Genomic DNA, 15,026 nt, shown 5'->3' on the forward strand with positions numbered 1-15,026 from the left:
ACTAGTAAAGCTTGGAGTATTTTGTCTCAAAACTGAATAAAATAAAATAAAATATAGTCCTCCAAATTTTTGAATGGTTTCCTAATACATTAGCATTTGCCACTGTATAACAATGATTTCTTAAGCAGTAATCAATAGGTGCCTGGACAGACAACAAATATAGGAGAAGTTGTTGAATTTTATCAGCAAATTCCACCTACAAAGTCCTGGGGAACCATGATTTCCCTGTACTGCAGTTGAGGTGCCACTATAATGTTTGGATCATCCATCAATGGCGACATTAGGTGAAGGAATATGTTTTGGCTTGTGTGAGTACTGTGGTTTTAATGCACAAAGAAGCCACTGTATAGAAAGGAGTCAAGACAATGGAGAAAGTATAGCCAAAGGCTTTGGCAAAAACAAGACAGTAAGAGCAGGATGATCTATCACATCAGTTCTCAAGATAGAAGCTTTTGAAACATCTCTGAAATAATTCTTATATTTACAACCTTTATTTTTTTCCTGCCATCTCCTGCTAACTATAACAGAAACATCTGTGTAAACACCTCTTTTACAAAGCAGGATGCCTTAATTGCAAGCAGAATTGCCGATGATTCATGAACAGCACAGTTTGCAAAAATTCAAACGCTTCTGCTAAAAGTAGCAGTAAACAGCATTTCATTCAACGTGAATAAAGAGAAATTTTAATTCTTTTGTTTGCTTCATACGACAGCATTGACCAAAATTCTGCTCACTTCCCTGGATGTAAATGAATTGAAAAGTTTGCACACGGATAACTGGAAAGGAAATTCAGCTGACTTTCTGAAGTAGAGATCTTGTGATCTTAAATGCTGTTACTTGAAAAAAGAAAGGGAGAAGAGGGAAGGCATATGATCTCTCATCTCCCCTCCCCTGTGATTTTTAAGTGATGAGGATGTCATTTTCCTAATTTTCTCTCTTTTAACTTTCAGTCCTTTGTAGATATTAAATGCTTACTTTTGATTAGCCATTAACCTTAAAGAATAATTACATTAAAAAATTAATGGTGTTTTATGTTTTAACACATACAGCACCCCTGTATTTTATGATGTGGCAGTACAGAAATACTTTTATAAACAAACAAACAAACAAACAAACAAAGTCTGCTTCTATCTGGTTTAAAATTTCTTCTGCTTGAATTTCTCAGCTGCATTAAGAACCAAGTGCCACTTCCTTGCAGAGTTATTCCACTTGGAATGTAAGCTGAGCTTCTGACATGTTCAAATCAGCAAGGAGCTCAGGGAACATGTTGTCTCCCCATGGTATCTGAGTAGTCAGTAGAACTATCAGGCATCCTGGAAACCACATGACCCAGGTCTCCTCGCACTGTTAAGAGTATATTTAACAGCATCCCAGCTGCAAAGAAACCTGGAACATGATCTGTCCACACCCCTACTAATTACCCAGGTGCCCTAGAAAACTAGATGTCTCATGGTCCCTGCAGTCTGGAATCCTGCTTTTTCAGTATTCTAGGCATTGGGGAACAAAGGAGACCTGGTTGTTCACGATGCTGCTGCCACTGACAAATGAATTTGGGATGAAGGGAAGGGGTGACAGCTCACGGGTGAGGCATTCAGGGGAAATGTTTGGGCCCTTTTTGCTCCCAATTATGCCATCGGGCATGTGACACAATTTCCAAGTTCTGGAATTTAAAAACTTTGGAAAATTAAATCTATGTTTAACAGATTTATACTGTAATTGTTTTTCAAGAAAAACATGTATTAGTGGAGCCTAATTCTGAGCTGAGCTGAGGAGAATTCAACCTTTGCTGCTACTGAGTAGCCTCACCTTTGAAGGGTCCTATCCTTATAATTGGCACTCATGATGCAAACAGTTTATAAGTACAGACAAATTTAGGCAATAATACAGGGTGATTCATAATGAAGTATACAGTTTCAATGCACTATAAAAAAGAAGAATGTAATATATCTTATGTTACCTGTAACAGAATTGTAACAGGTAACAATGTTTAAAGTTTTTTTAGAAACAGATGTTCTGTGTGTGCACCCTTTGTCACACGACACACATCGAACCACTAATCCATTTTTGCCCAAACACGACTTCAGGCTTCGTTGAATGGCAGTGCAAGCACTATCAACGACTACTTCTGATACACACGACCATCCAGGACTTCTAAGTTTGCACAATCAGCCCGTAGTTTCAATTTTTTAATGCCAACCGTAGATACATTTTCTACGATTGAAAATGCCGTCGTATAACAGTTCCAGATTCTGTTTTGCTCAATTCAAGAACACAAAATGCCTTCTCACTGCAGACGTAGCCATTTTGCCTGACTAGTCATGTGACATGTGCACTATCAACCGACACCACTTCCCTCAGTAGCGGAACACAAACTTTATGCGTACAGCTACTTCACGGTTCGCAGTTGTGGTCAGTGTCGTCGCCTGTTACTGTCTTACAGCACCTGGAAACTGTATACTTCACTATGAATCACCCTGTATTTATACCCTGCAACCGAGCAGTAGGTTTTGATGGTGTGGTGATGTTTACCTGATCCCCTGTCACTGTTGGCATACTGGGAGGGTGACAAGTGATGCAGCTGGGAAGTTGGCATGGTGCAAACACACAAGCAGGAGCACTAGCTTGGCTGCCCTGGAGTGTTTGCCCTGTACTGACCTCTTTACTGCTTTGCTCTTCCCCATCGCCCTTGCAGTATGCTACAGTGACATAGTGTTGGGAGGTCAGCTAAGCAGTGCTGTGTCACCAACTGCTACTTGTTCAAAGTGGTTGGCCAAGGTATTCTTTATAAAATATTGTTACCTTCTAGGATCTGGTCCAGCTCTGGAACACTTCTGTGTGTACATTAGACCTCAAGGTTGAAGAGTGCTGAGGGAGGTGTAATTCTATGGCTCTGTACGTTTACTTTTTCCTTTCTTTAGGGCACTATCTGACTAAACAGTTCCACTAGTGCAAGGACTTTTAGATGTGCAATGGAAATTCCCTGCCCTCTCTTCTGCTCGACCCCACATGACCCCTAAATCTGTTTTGGGGCTTCTCTCAACCCTCCAGAGCAGATTCAGGGCCTGTGCAGGGAGAGGAGGGTGGAGAATTTCCATTGCACAGCTAAAAGTTCTTGCAGTAGCAGAAAATCAAGAAATATAGTAGCTAGGCTGTAGTTTGCAAAGGCAATTCTTCTATAACAGAAGCTGATACCAGGGTTTTTTTTGTACTGCTTTTATTTGATTATGAACTTCTGACCCTTCCTTCATTATCTAATTTTGACAAGCTGGTACTGTAGCTATTTTCTTGTTTTCCTGGCAAACCCGCAGGTAGACTGGTACTCAGTCCTTTTGGACTTTTAGAATCTCTGTGAGATGAGTTCACTGTTGAATGGTGATGACTGAAAAGACTGTAGCCATTATTGCATTTGGCAGGGATCTTGCCCAGATCAGCTGTCTAAGATCTGAATACCAGTGACTGGAAACCACAGGAGGGCAGAAGCTCAGCTCCTGCTTATGTGCTTCTCACAGGAATCAGGTTCACCACTATGATAATAGGATGCTGGACTTGATTGGCCATTGGCTTGATCCAGCACGTTCTTCTTACTTTGTTATAAAGTCTTTATAACTGGAAATGCAAGGACTTACAGAATCTCTTGGGCATTGCTGTATCTCTTGTTTATATATACATAAATTATTTGCATATATTACTTTGTTGGAAATGGTTCAAATGCCACTCTCAATAACATTACCATTCCAGTTTTGTTATAAAAGCCAAAGAACTTATATATTTATCTTATAGCTAAGATGTATGTTTGTTTCTGATAAATCCACAGTTACAAAAATCTGGAAACATTTCAAATAAAAAAATAACTTTGTATTTGTTTTTCAGGACTAAAACTAGGTGTGGAACAAGATACTTGGATGATGATCTCTGAACAAGGAGAAAAACTTTACAAAATGATGTGCAGACATGGAAATTTGATCAAAGACCGGAAGAGAAAATTAACCACTTTCCCAAAATGCTTTCTTGGAAGGTATGTGTTTCTATTTCTATTTTGGATTTCATTTGACTGAAACCTTGTTTTACTTAGTCTTTGCCATTCTAGTTAGTTAAGAACAAATCAAGAGGGTTATATCTATGAAACATGGATTCCTATGTTACCTAACAAAATTGTTCTTTAATGATTATGTAAGTCAGCAAACATGATAGGGCCATTCCAATGTCACGGGTGGGACACTTGGACCATGTTTTTTGGTATTCACACATGTGTAACAATGTAAATATACATAAAAATTAACAACCAAAATTTAAACTATGTTCTTAATAAGATACTGAACATTTTACTATTATTATTATTATTTTTATAGATATTTTTGACAATTTTATTAAATGTTAAAGTATTGTCACGGGTGGGACAAAAAAAGGACATGGAGCTTGAGATAAGTTTGATTTATGGAAAAACTCTGAGTTGGGAGGTGAATCAATGATAAACTCAGCATATCTGTTTAAATCAATGTTTATTGGTTACAACTATGCAATCAGAAATTAAGTTTAAGAAATTTAACGATACAAAATTAAGGAAAAAATGCTGTCACGGGTGGGACAATCATCAGAAAACTTTTAACTTGAACACTTCTGTGAAGACTATGTGAGTGGACTTTTGAAAAGAAGGTCCATAAACTAAACTTCTTTTGTCTTTAGCTTTAAAAAAATGGTTAGACTGCACGTTTGGAATCTTCCTCACCAAAGTCCAGCGCTCATCTAGCATTGATATCAGGCTCATTTTTCATGGAATGGCCCGATAGTTCTTTAAGATAGAATATTTATGAGACAAATTAGTACAATTTGTGTATGTAAATGTCCACCTGTTGCCTCCCAAATATTGAAGTTGAAATCACCATGTTATTTCATACACCCAAAATAATGGATTCTTCAGTTGAGATTCCTGCATTCTCTCAGGGTCCCTTCCAACTCTACAGTTCTATGACAATTGCCCTTGCTCCTGTGTCAATGTCCTGCTTGCGCACTTCCCATAGCTATCTTGTTGGCCAATGGACAACATTTAGTCTAATCCAGCAGGCAGGAGGCAGAATAACAAAAACTGACAGGAGCCCTTCTTTCAGCCTCCCAGATTTTTGCTGAAGGTGCCAGGCTGAAGTTTCTCTAGGCAGGTTTCAAGGACTAGGAGCAAAGAGCATTTCAAGTTGAAATTACCTGTTTATTAAGCACTAATCCTGATTTGTCTGCAGGCAGATTTGATGACACTGGCTACTTAATAAGCATTCACTCCGATTCATTCACAGGGAAGCTAGACAACATAGAAATTTCATTTAGACATAAACCAAGGTTGATGGCACCCTCTTAATAATTAACATAAGTTTAATGTACTTACTTTTACATTAACTGTGTACAGTGGTACCTTGGGTTACAAATGCTTCGGGTTACAAACGCTTCAGGTTACAGACTCCGCTAACCCGGAAGTAGTACCTCGGGTTAAGAACTTTACCTCAGGATGAGAATAGAAATCGCATGGCGGTGGCACGGCGGCAGCAGCAGCAGGTGACCCCATTAGCTAAAGTGGTACCTCAGGTTAAGAACAGTTTCAGGTTAAGAACGGACTTCCGGAATGAATTAAGTGCTTAACCAGAGGTACCACTGTAAAAGAAAGTGCTATCCCACAATTTCCACTTAAGTTTGTGTCCCTATCCTTGTTTCAAAAAGTTCAATCTTTTGGTGAAGTGGGTTTGTTGTCCAAGAACTCCATATAAGCTTTAATTGCATGATCTGAATTTGCAGGTATGAGGTAGAATCCTATCTGAAAACAGTGATAGTTTGGAAGCCCCCAAATGTGCAAGTAGAGATTTCTTTGGAAGGCTGACCCTCTAAATTTTAGAGTCTAGAAGATGCATAAAAGACAGACATTAACCAAATACAGTCACCAACTACATGGCTCTTGGGCTTTAGCACTTTACTTGGAGGTGGCTAAACTTCATTTGGCCGGAGGAAGAATTCAGTGAACATGAATTTTGAAGCAATTACCTGCTCTGCACCTCCCTGACTGAAGTGTGGATCAGATGTGGTTTCAGTTCAGAATCTACACTCTGTCTCAATTCCACAGTTATGTGGCTGAATGTGCTGGAGTCTCTTAAAAATAGTTATGATGATGTGGCTGTAGGGTGGCTCTCTTCTTTTTTACATTCAGAATAGCAGGTCTGAAGTAGCTGGTATGTGCATTGCTGCACTTATAGCCTTCACTTTCCCTGAAGCGACATATACTGATGACATGACTCTCAAGGAAATTGTGTGGGGGCGTGAGGGCAGCCATGTTTTTTTCTCTGTATAATTTCCCCTGGAGTTGTGGAATGTTATCAATATACATTGCTCCAGGGAACTAAAGGCTATTTATGTGCAGCAATGCAAACACTAGATACTTCAGGTGGTGGCAGCTCTGAAAGTGAAAGAGCCAGCTCTTCGTTACTTCATAAGTATCTTTTAGAAGGCTCCATACTGAACCCTGCTTAGCTTTGCAAATGTGCTAGCAGTTTTATTGCTGCACCAAGAATTTAACATTCAGAACAAAAACAGCATAAAATGACAAACTGAAACACAGCAAACTACACTTATCCAAGTTAATGGGATAACCCACACTAATCTGTGTGCTGGATTCTTTTCATAGTTCATAGTGCAATATTCCTATGTCCTTATCTATATCATAGCTTGTTGCTGAAGGGAACAAGGGATCTAGATTTGTGGAAGAGTTGTATGAATTCTTGAATAGTAAATTTAAAAACCAAACCAAGTTTTGTTGCTTCCATAGCAATCTTGATTCATTTGAAGTCATTATTTTTCTGCCATTTAATTTTAAAATATGCTAAAATAATTCTTTGTTTCCCCCCCCCTAACTAGTGAGTTTGTATCCTGGTTGTTGGAAATTGGGGAGATCCACAGACCCGAAGAAGGTGTTCATCTTGGTCAGGCTTTACTAGAGAACGGCATTATACACCATGGTAATTATATTCCCCTCCCCTCAAGTATTTGAAGGTAGCTGTCTCCATGTGTATCTCATGGAGTCAGCTACCACACATTTGGAATAACAAGGATGAGATCCAGGATTTCTCATAGATGACTTAAGCTCTCAATAATAGTGTAGATTTGAAGGCTGGTGAACTGCTATAGCAGGAGGCTTGCTGATAGCAAGACAATCAAAGTTTGCTAACAATGGGTATGTTTCTCTATTGCCTGGTGATAGTTAGGAAATTCTGGATAGAAGTCTACTACAAATATGCTATGTTGTTTATCGACACCTCACTTTAATAGAGGAGGTTTTCTCTAGACAGGATGAAAAAAATGCATACAAACAATCCTTGTTTGTGCGGGGGATATGTTCTACACCCCCACATGTGTTGGTGGGACCTGCGTAAAGCATTCCACCCTGCCCCACCCCCGTTCCGCCCTTTCAGTGACATTTTATGGTCACTTCTAGGTTCAGTGCTGTGCATGCATGTTTGATCACGTATCAGTCAGACGTGCGTAAATCGGTTGTTGATTGCATTGTTCAACAGCAGTTTCCTTATGTTCAGTTATTGTACAATTACTAATCTGCTTCACCTTGTAGTTTTTCCTTCCTCATTATCTACTTAATTAAACCTAATGTGACTTTTTAGCAAATAACCCAAAATGTCTATTAACAGGATTTAAATTGATTGTACTCAGTGGACAATTAATACAAAAGAGGGAGGGAATAATGTTTGGATGTGCATAAAATAAAGCAATAACATAGAGAAAATTCTGAATTTGTATAATAATTCATATACTGTACTTTGTTGGAAGTGTATAATAATTTCTTATGTCAGACTACCGTATATACCCGAGTATAAGCCGACTCGAATATAAACCGAGGCACCTAATTTGCCTACAAAAACCTGGGAAAGCTTATTGACTCGAGTATAAGCCGGTTCACCTTTGCCGCTGTGGAGGAGGAGGAGGAACGAGCAGCCCGAAAGCAACCCTTTGGGCTGCTCCTTCCTCTTCTTCCTTTGCCAAGTTTGCATTTATGCGAGCAGTTCAGGAATGGAACAGGCTGCCTGGGGAGAGTAAAGAACAGCTGTTCTTGTACACTTCTTAAGGAATGGTTAACTGGGGAGAGCGGGTGGCAGCACGAGTGGAGAGAAAGGGCTTCTTTCTCGCCACCCCCACCACCCGCCTCACTCGAGTATAAGCCGAGGGCAGCTTTTTCAGCACAAAAAATGTGCTGAAAAACTAGGCTTATACTCAAGTATATATGGTATATTTAAATGTACTATATAAATATTTTGTTTGAAGAAATAACTTTGCTTTTAAATTATACTCAGAATTCAATCCTAGATTGACCCAATAGAAATTTAATGAATATTTTATCGGCTGTTTTGATGGAGTCATTACTTTAGACAGAACACAGAAGTTTGAGCCAGACATATTACTTTTATTACCCAGCTGTGTTGTCCACAGGAATAGAATTCTTAAAATAAAGTTGAATGAACCATCTGCTCTTCAGTTGAGAAAGGACGTGTGTTTGTGAAGGAGTCGAGTTCACATTACAAACGCCCAACTTTAATTATACATTTTAAGGAAAAAAATAATTAGCATTATTATACATGCACACTGCATTAAGTATTGTTTGCTAAAAACTAAATAAACTCAGACCTATTACAGAAATTGCAGGCATTATTTTTTGCTTGTTTTCCTTAATACGTCATAATCACATCTAATGAATGCAAGTATGCACTCACACACTCCCCAACCCTCCAAATTTCCTCTTGGAAAGCCTGCTTGAAGCCATTAATTAGTAAACAAGCACAGCTGCCTTTTAAGAAAAAGCATTTTCCTCTGCTGATATGGAAGGCAAGTTGATAAATACCAGCCTATAACTACAATGAAGAGCTTCATACCACTTAATTTATTTCAATATTATAGGTGAATCAATCAATATAGACCACAGAGGAAGGCTGAGGAACATGCAGATCATTGCTTCCTCTTTTGCTGCCTACTCACTTAAGCATCTTCAAATGCTGCATGTAATTATTTTTCCTGCAGCTACTGCCCCTGCCTTTCATTCAGTCCTTCTTAACACACTGTTGCTTAGTTTGAGAAGCCTCTGCAAATCAGCTCAGTTGTTTGCTGGCATTATATTGCTTAAAGCTTACACCATTTTCAATGGTATCTGAAGAAGTGCACACGAAAGCTCATACCAAGAACAAACTTAGTTGGTCTCTAAGGTGCTACTGGAATGATTTTTTTATTTTTTATTTTGTTTCGACCATTTTCTATAGCACCCCCCTCCCACACACACATGTACATACATAGAACAGCTAGTAGTTGCTGTGAGCCAGGATGGATAGTGGACTAAAACATGCCTCTGATTAATTAAGGCATGTCATACATCAAAGGTAGTTCAGGAATTTTCTGTTGACGAGTCTCTCCATTTTGTTATTTAATGAATTTACATTCTGCCCTACCTTCTGAAGGGGCCTGGGGTGGTAAAAGAAAATTCTTAACTATAAATAGTCGTACCTCGGAAGTCGAATGGAATCTGTTCCGGAAGTCCGTTCAACTTCGGAAACCAAGGCTTGGCTTCCAATTGGGTCCAGGAAGCTCCTCCAGCCAATCGGATGCCGCGGAAACCGTGTTGGACGTTCGGGTTCCAAAGAATGTTCACAAACTGGAACACTCACTTCCAGGTTTACAGCGTTCAGGAGCCAAAATGTTAGACTCACAAGGCGTTCAACTTCAGAGGTCCAACTGTATATAATAATGGATTCTGACTAATAGGGATCTGGGAACATGGCAGAAAGCTAGCTGAAATGCAACCGTATAAGGTTTCACCAATAGGTGTTAGGGTGGGTTACAACAATTTAAAATTCAGTATTAAAAATAGTTTAATCAAATTAGAGTCACAGAAATAGAGAAGGTTCTGAAAACACGTCTCAGGTGTTAAAGCACTAGATTTTTTTCATCTGTCTTTTATGTTTGCCTTTGCTTTAGTTACTGACAAGCATCAGTTCAAGCCTGAGCACATGCTCTACAGATTCCGTTATGATGATGGCACATACTTTCCGAGAAGTGAAATGCAGGACGTAATTTCCAAGGTATAAACCTTATAATGTCATAGTATAGTATAATTTACCAGATACTCTTATAAAAAAAGATTTTTCTGTATTAAAACAATTCATCCATCACTGCACACACACACACACACACACACACACACGCTTCAATGTATGAAATCATAACACAATAAGTATTCTTAGAAGCAGAATGATAAACTTGTTCTCCAGTTCACTGGGCCCAGTGAGGTCCTTTCCCTATATTTCATAGGTTGCTCAGTATGGGATAAGAATGCATATTGGAGTGGGGTAATCACCTACATTTGAAAGGCAATATTGCTGTTGTATACCAAAATGACAATTATGAGAAATGGCTGTATTTAAATACTCATTGACTAATCAATGGAGGTGGCTGAGTAGGAACTTAGCTAAACTTTGGAGCATTCACATGTGCCTGTGATAGTTGATTTACCAGTCTGCCACTTTAATACTACAATTTATAGCAGTATTCAGAATGTGGATTAGCCTCAGGCTTGATCATGCTCAGAGTTGAATCTATTCAGTAGGCCAATTGAAATTTTAAATTTGTCTACCTTTCTAGCATTCTAAAAGCAATCTAGCTTTTTAAAAATAAAATTTCTGTGGTCCACCAATGTGTTTTGAATTTACAAGAATGCCTACTAAGGTTCTCTGAACATGACTAAGGTTGGACCCAACCCAGTATTAGTTTGAATTAACTGGTTTTGAACAAGTGCTTATCGATTGCTGTTTTTAATTTGAACATTGGTTTAGCATTAAACCTGTTTATATCTCTTAACAGGGTGTAAGATTATATTGCCGTCTGCACAGCCTGTTTACTCCTGTGGTAAGGTAGGTCTTGTTTTCAGAGCTTTTGCTTCAGAACGGTAGATAGTAGTTGTTCCCCACATAGGCAGGGCGAAAGATTGATTAATGTGTTGGTAATGGAGAGTGAGGTGGAGTTGTTGCAACAGGGAACAACTGTGGCAATGGCAATCTGTTGGCTTAATCATGGGACATGTTATGTGTGATATTCAATAAATGTCAAATACATCAATTTGGGATTGAATTATTTTGTATGTTTTATTTCCTTAGAGATAAAGATTACCATCTAAGAACCTACAAATCTATAGTCATGGCTAATAAATTGATAGACTGGCTAATTGCACAGGTAGGAAAATGCTCTGAAGCACATAGCCTTGATTAGCAAATGTAATGTCTACTAACTGCTATTATCAGTACAGATTTTCCCATGATCTATAAATTAACTTGTAGCTCTATATATACCTCAAGGCCAACATCAGCACCTGGCACCATTGGGAAACTACCAGTGCCACAGTAGAATGCTGATGCCCACCCTGTTCCCCTTTTATTGGATTGTTTCCAGTGCTGCATGGGCAGAGTTCTGTGCTGGACCACTAGGGGACAAGATTTTTGACCTGCCTCCCTTTGTGGGACCCTTATAAGGAGGCACAGCCTCCTATGGATTTACTTCTGCTCTCTCCTTTGCCTTTTGGTGGGAACATGAATGTGTTGGGGTTTTAGCCTTTTTGAAATGTCATGATTTTGTTGCCTTCAATTTTTGTTAGTTGATTTTTTTGAAGCAACACTATTTGTGCTCTGAGTAGAATGGACTTCCAGTTCTGCCAGGAGACTTCACTGTCCTCTTCCCCCAACATTGCAACTGTCCACGTGCAAATTTTGGAGCCATGTAGGTGGCTGCAGCATTGGATACCATCCAAAATAAGTATGTTAATAAAGGTTATTGTTCCCCAATGGAGGTGTCTACTTTTTATTAGTAACACTCTAGGACCGATACAAGGCTTCTAAAACAATGAATTTATATGCAAGCCAATTTTTGTACATGTTGCAAAAGTGATACATGGTTGTTTTCCTGATTTAGAATTGTTGCCTGTGATATTTACATTGAGCTACATATTATTTATTAATAGGGAGATTGTAGGACAAGAGAAGAAGCAATGATCTTTGGAATAGCACTTTGTGACAATGGATTTATGCACCACGGTATGCAATTTTCATTCAAGTACTCCTTAATTTGTAAGTCTGGAACTCTTGAACCAGATACTCCAGCTCCCATCAGCATGAGCGAGCATGGCCAATGGATCAGAGGAAGGCCACACATTCCCCCTCCTAGGAGATACCTTTGTGTCTCAGTATTGCATGGCCAAAGAAGAAGAATGCCCAGGCTTGGTGGCCATCAATAATGTAAGGCTTGTGAAGCAAAATATTTTTTCTGTACCTGGAACAATACGGCTCACATGTTTGAGCCACCAATGTATGTTTTAATAAAGGTAATATTTATCCTGTGTTAACTTTTGCATGGTATACCTTGTGTTTTTTTATGGGTGGGTATGTTCCAAAGCATGATAGCTAATGTGATTAACAGTACTAAATCCCCCAAACACAGAATTCCTCCTTTGTTGATGATTTATGTGCAAAAATACGTTTTCCATCATTGAAGTATTTTTGGAGCTTTAGAACACGCAGGACAGGTCTCTGCTGTGAGGAGCATAAAATCTAGAATTTGCCATCGGGGAAACAAGAGAGGAAGGGGGTACAGGGAAGCAATATGTGGTTGTTTCACTTGTACATGCTTAAGCAAAATCAGAATATCAATAGCAAAATGAGTTTGTGGCATCACAGAAAAATAATATTATTTTTATATCAAACAGTGCTGGAAAAAAGTGAGTTCAAAGATGAACCACTTCTCTTTCGTTTTTTTGCTGATGAAGAAATGGAAGGCTCAAACATGAAGCACAGGCTCATGAAACATGATCTAAAAGTAGTGGAAAATGTAATAGCCAAATCACTGCTGGTAAGATATTCTTTTTAATAAAGTATGTGTGCATGCATTAATCATGTGTGTACGTACTGTATACACATATTATTTAATATACACTTGATAGGGAGGCCCAATTGTCAACTAGTATGTTTTCTTTGGTGCACAAAATAACAAGCTTTTTTTTCTTTACCCAAGACTTCCACCTAAGCTAGTATTAATATGGTATCACTTCCACTGGGTTTTATTGTTGCATTTATTTGAATTTTATTCCTAGGGTTGTTTTCATCCTTCCTCTTCTGCATGTCAACCTATGATTGTTATTGTATATTGACTTTTTGGCTACTCTTTTTATAATCTGATCAGGTGCCCTGGGCGATACATTTTTTTCAGCAACTGGGGAGTCATATAATTCTTTTTGAGTGACTTGTGTCATATCTTAGTGCAAGGGCTAGTGCTCTGGAGGCAAGCAGCAGGTATCACAGGTGAATGAGCAAGTGGTCAAGCAGATAAATAATCAGGTAGACAGACAAGTGGATGTGAGAGTGTTCCAGCAAACAGATAACTGACAGGTCATCAAGGAAGCAGATAAGCTGATGATTAAACAGTTTAGTCTGTTCCTGAGTGCTGAGTTTCTCTGGATGAGAAACCAGGTTAGATTTAGCAGACTTTTAGGGCCTGATTGAGATTCCTTTGTTACCATCATCATCTTCATTATCATCACATTGATGGTTTTTCCTTTCTGTATTGGGTTGGCTAATTAACCCCCCCCCCCCGCCCACAGATGAATGAAATGCTGAAAATAACCATTAAACAAAACAACAACAACATTGGTTCCCTGTGTCTCTGCTAGACTGGAATCAACTCCTGGGCATTTGCAGTAATGGCATTGCAGAGATCATGTCAGAAGTTCCCTCCTCTTGCAAGCTGTGTCATGGTGGCACAGAATTAAGGCACATTGAATGCCTAGAATGATTCCCTAGCACCTTATACTGGATGAAGAACATCCATCTTGAATAGCTGCCGATCAGCTTAAGTCCTGTTTCAGCCCTTGTCTTACCCCAGTCATTTCTGCCACCTTTCACTTTCCAGCAGAAGATACACCTGTGAGAGGAAGCTTTTTGTGAGAAAGCAACATAGATTGAGGTATCCCATTGCATGTTGACATAGAACAATGGTGACCTCAGTCAGGAAGTTGGCTATACTTGTCAGCACTGAGTTTCATAGGTACAGGTTGTTAAAAGGTAAAGGGACCCCTGACCATTAGGTCCAGTTGTGTCCATCTCTGGGGTTGCGGCGCTCATCTCTTCTCAAATTGGGGTTAGACACAGATAGGTAACCCATGGAAATACTGCCGCATCAGTGTGTCATGTGATTCGAGGAAGCAGTGCCACTCAGAACTCTGAAGCTTGCATTCTGCATAAGTTACAGTTTCTGAATGTGCTTCAACACTCTACCCATGTAGAGCGCATTATAGTTACCTAATATGGAGGTTAGCAGAGTGTGGATTAATGTGGCAGGGATTAAAGTGACCATTCCTTGGTCTAGGAATGATCATAGTTGGCAAACCAGTGTGGCTGGAATAGACACTAAATGACAGTGGCACCACTTTGGCTTCTAGTAACAATGCTTGAACAAGGAACACACCAAAGCTATGTGTTTGCTCCTTCAACAGACAGGAGCTCCATTTTGTCAAGATTTAGTCTTGATTGCACCTCATGTTCTAATTTAAATGTATTTTAAATATTTTTTCCAATATGTGTCAATTTCCCTTTTACAGATTAAATCAACTGAAGGAAGCTATGGTTTTGGCTTGGAAGACAAAAACAAAGTGCCAATTATTAAAATAGTGGAGAAGGGATCAAATGCTGAGGTAATACATGCTAATTTATAACCATGATTATTTTACTTCACAGATATTCCTGTGTGCAAATATATTTTTAAAACTTAGAAAACTCCTAGTGCGGTTCCCCACTTGTGAATTATTTGTATGAAGTTTATAGGTAGCCGGGGCTCAACTTTCCCAAAATGTGGGTTTTGCTACAGTGGAATTGTTGGAAGGAAGGAGTGGGATCATGAGTTGTTTATTATGCTGCTGGAGATGAGCTGGCACAGGGAGCAAGCCTTTGTAGGAGGAATTTCTC

General features: G+C 39.1%; 1 protein-coding gene across 2 annotated transcripts in view; it reads left to right on the top strand.

The window, feature by feature from the left end:
- The window catches only part of PREX2 (phosphatidylinositol-3,4,5-trisphosphate dependent Rac exchange factor 2), a 101,298-nt gene that overhangs the window by 39,996 nt on the left and 46,276 nt on the right, over positions 1 to 15,026 (top strand). For both annotated transcript variants that reach the window (XM_033155347.1, XM_033155348.1), the window contains exons 10-17: positions 3,871 to 4,015; positions 6,889 to 6,989; positions 10,003 to 10,106; positions 10,885 to 10,934; positions 11,178 to 11,253; positions 12,035 to 12,107; positions 12,776 to 12,918; positions 14,663 to 14,755. In XM_033155347.1, coding sequence (XP_033011238.1) covers positions 3,871 to 4,015; positions 6,889 to 6,989; positions 10,003 to 10,106; positions 10,885 to 10,934; positions 11,178 to 11,253; positions 12,035 to 12,107; positions 12,776 to 12,918; positions 14,663 to 14,755 — 785 coding nt within the window. The remainder of the gene's footprint in view (positions 1 to 3,870; positions 4,016 to 6,888; positions 6,990 to 10,002; positions 10,107 to 10,884; positions 10,935 to 11,177; positions 11,254 to 12,034; positions 12,108 to 12,775; positions 12,919 to 14,662; positions 14,756 to 15,026) is intronic.

Source organism: Lacerta agilis, chromosome 7, assembly GCF_009819535.1.
Source record: "Lacerta agilis isolate rLacAgi1 chromosome 7, rLacAgi1.pri, whole genome shotgun sequence".
Classification (NCBI taxonomy): domain Eukaryota; kingdom Metazoa; phylum Chordata; class Lepidosauria; order Squamata; family Lacertidae; genus Lacerta; species Lacerta agilis.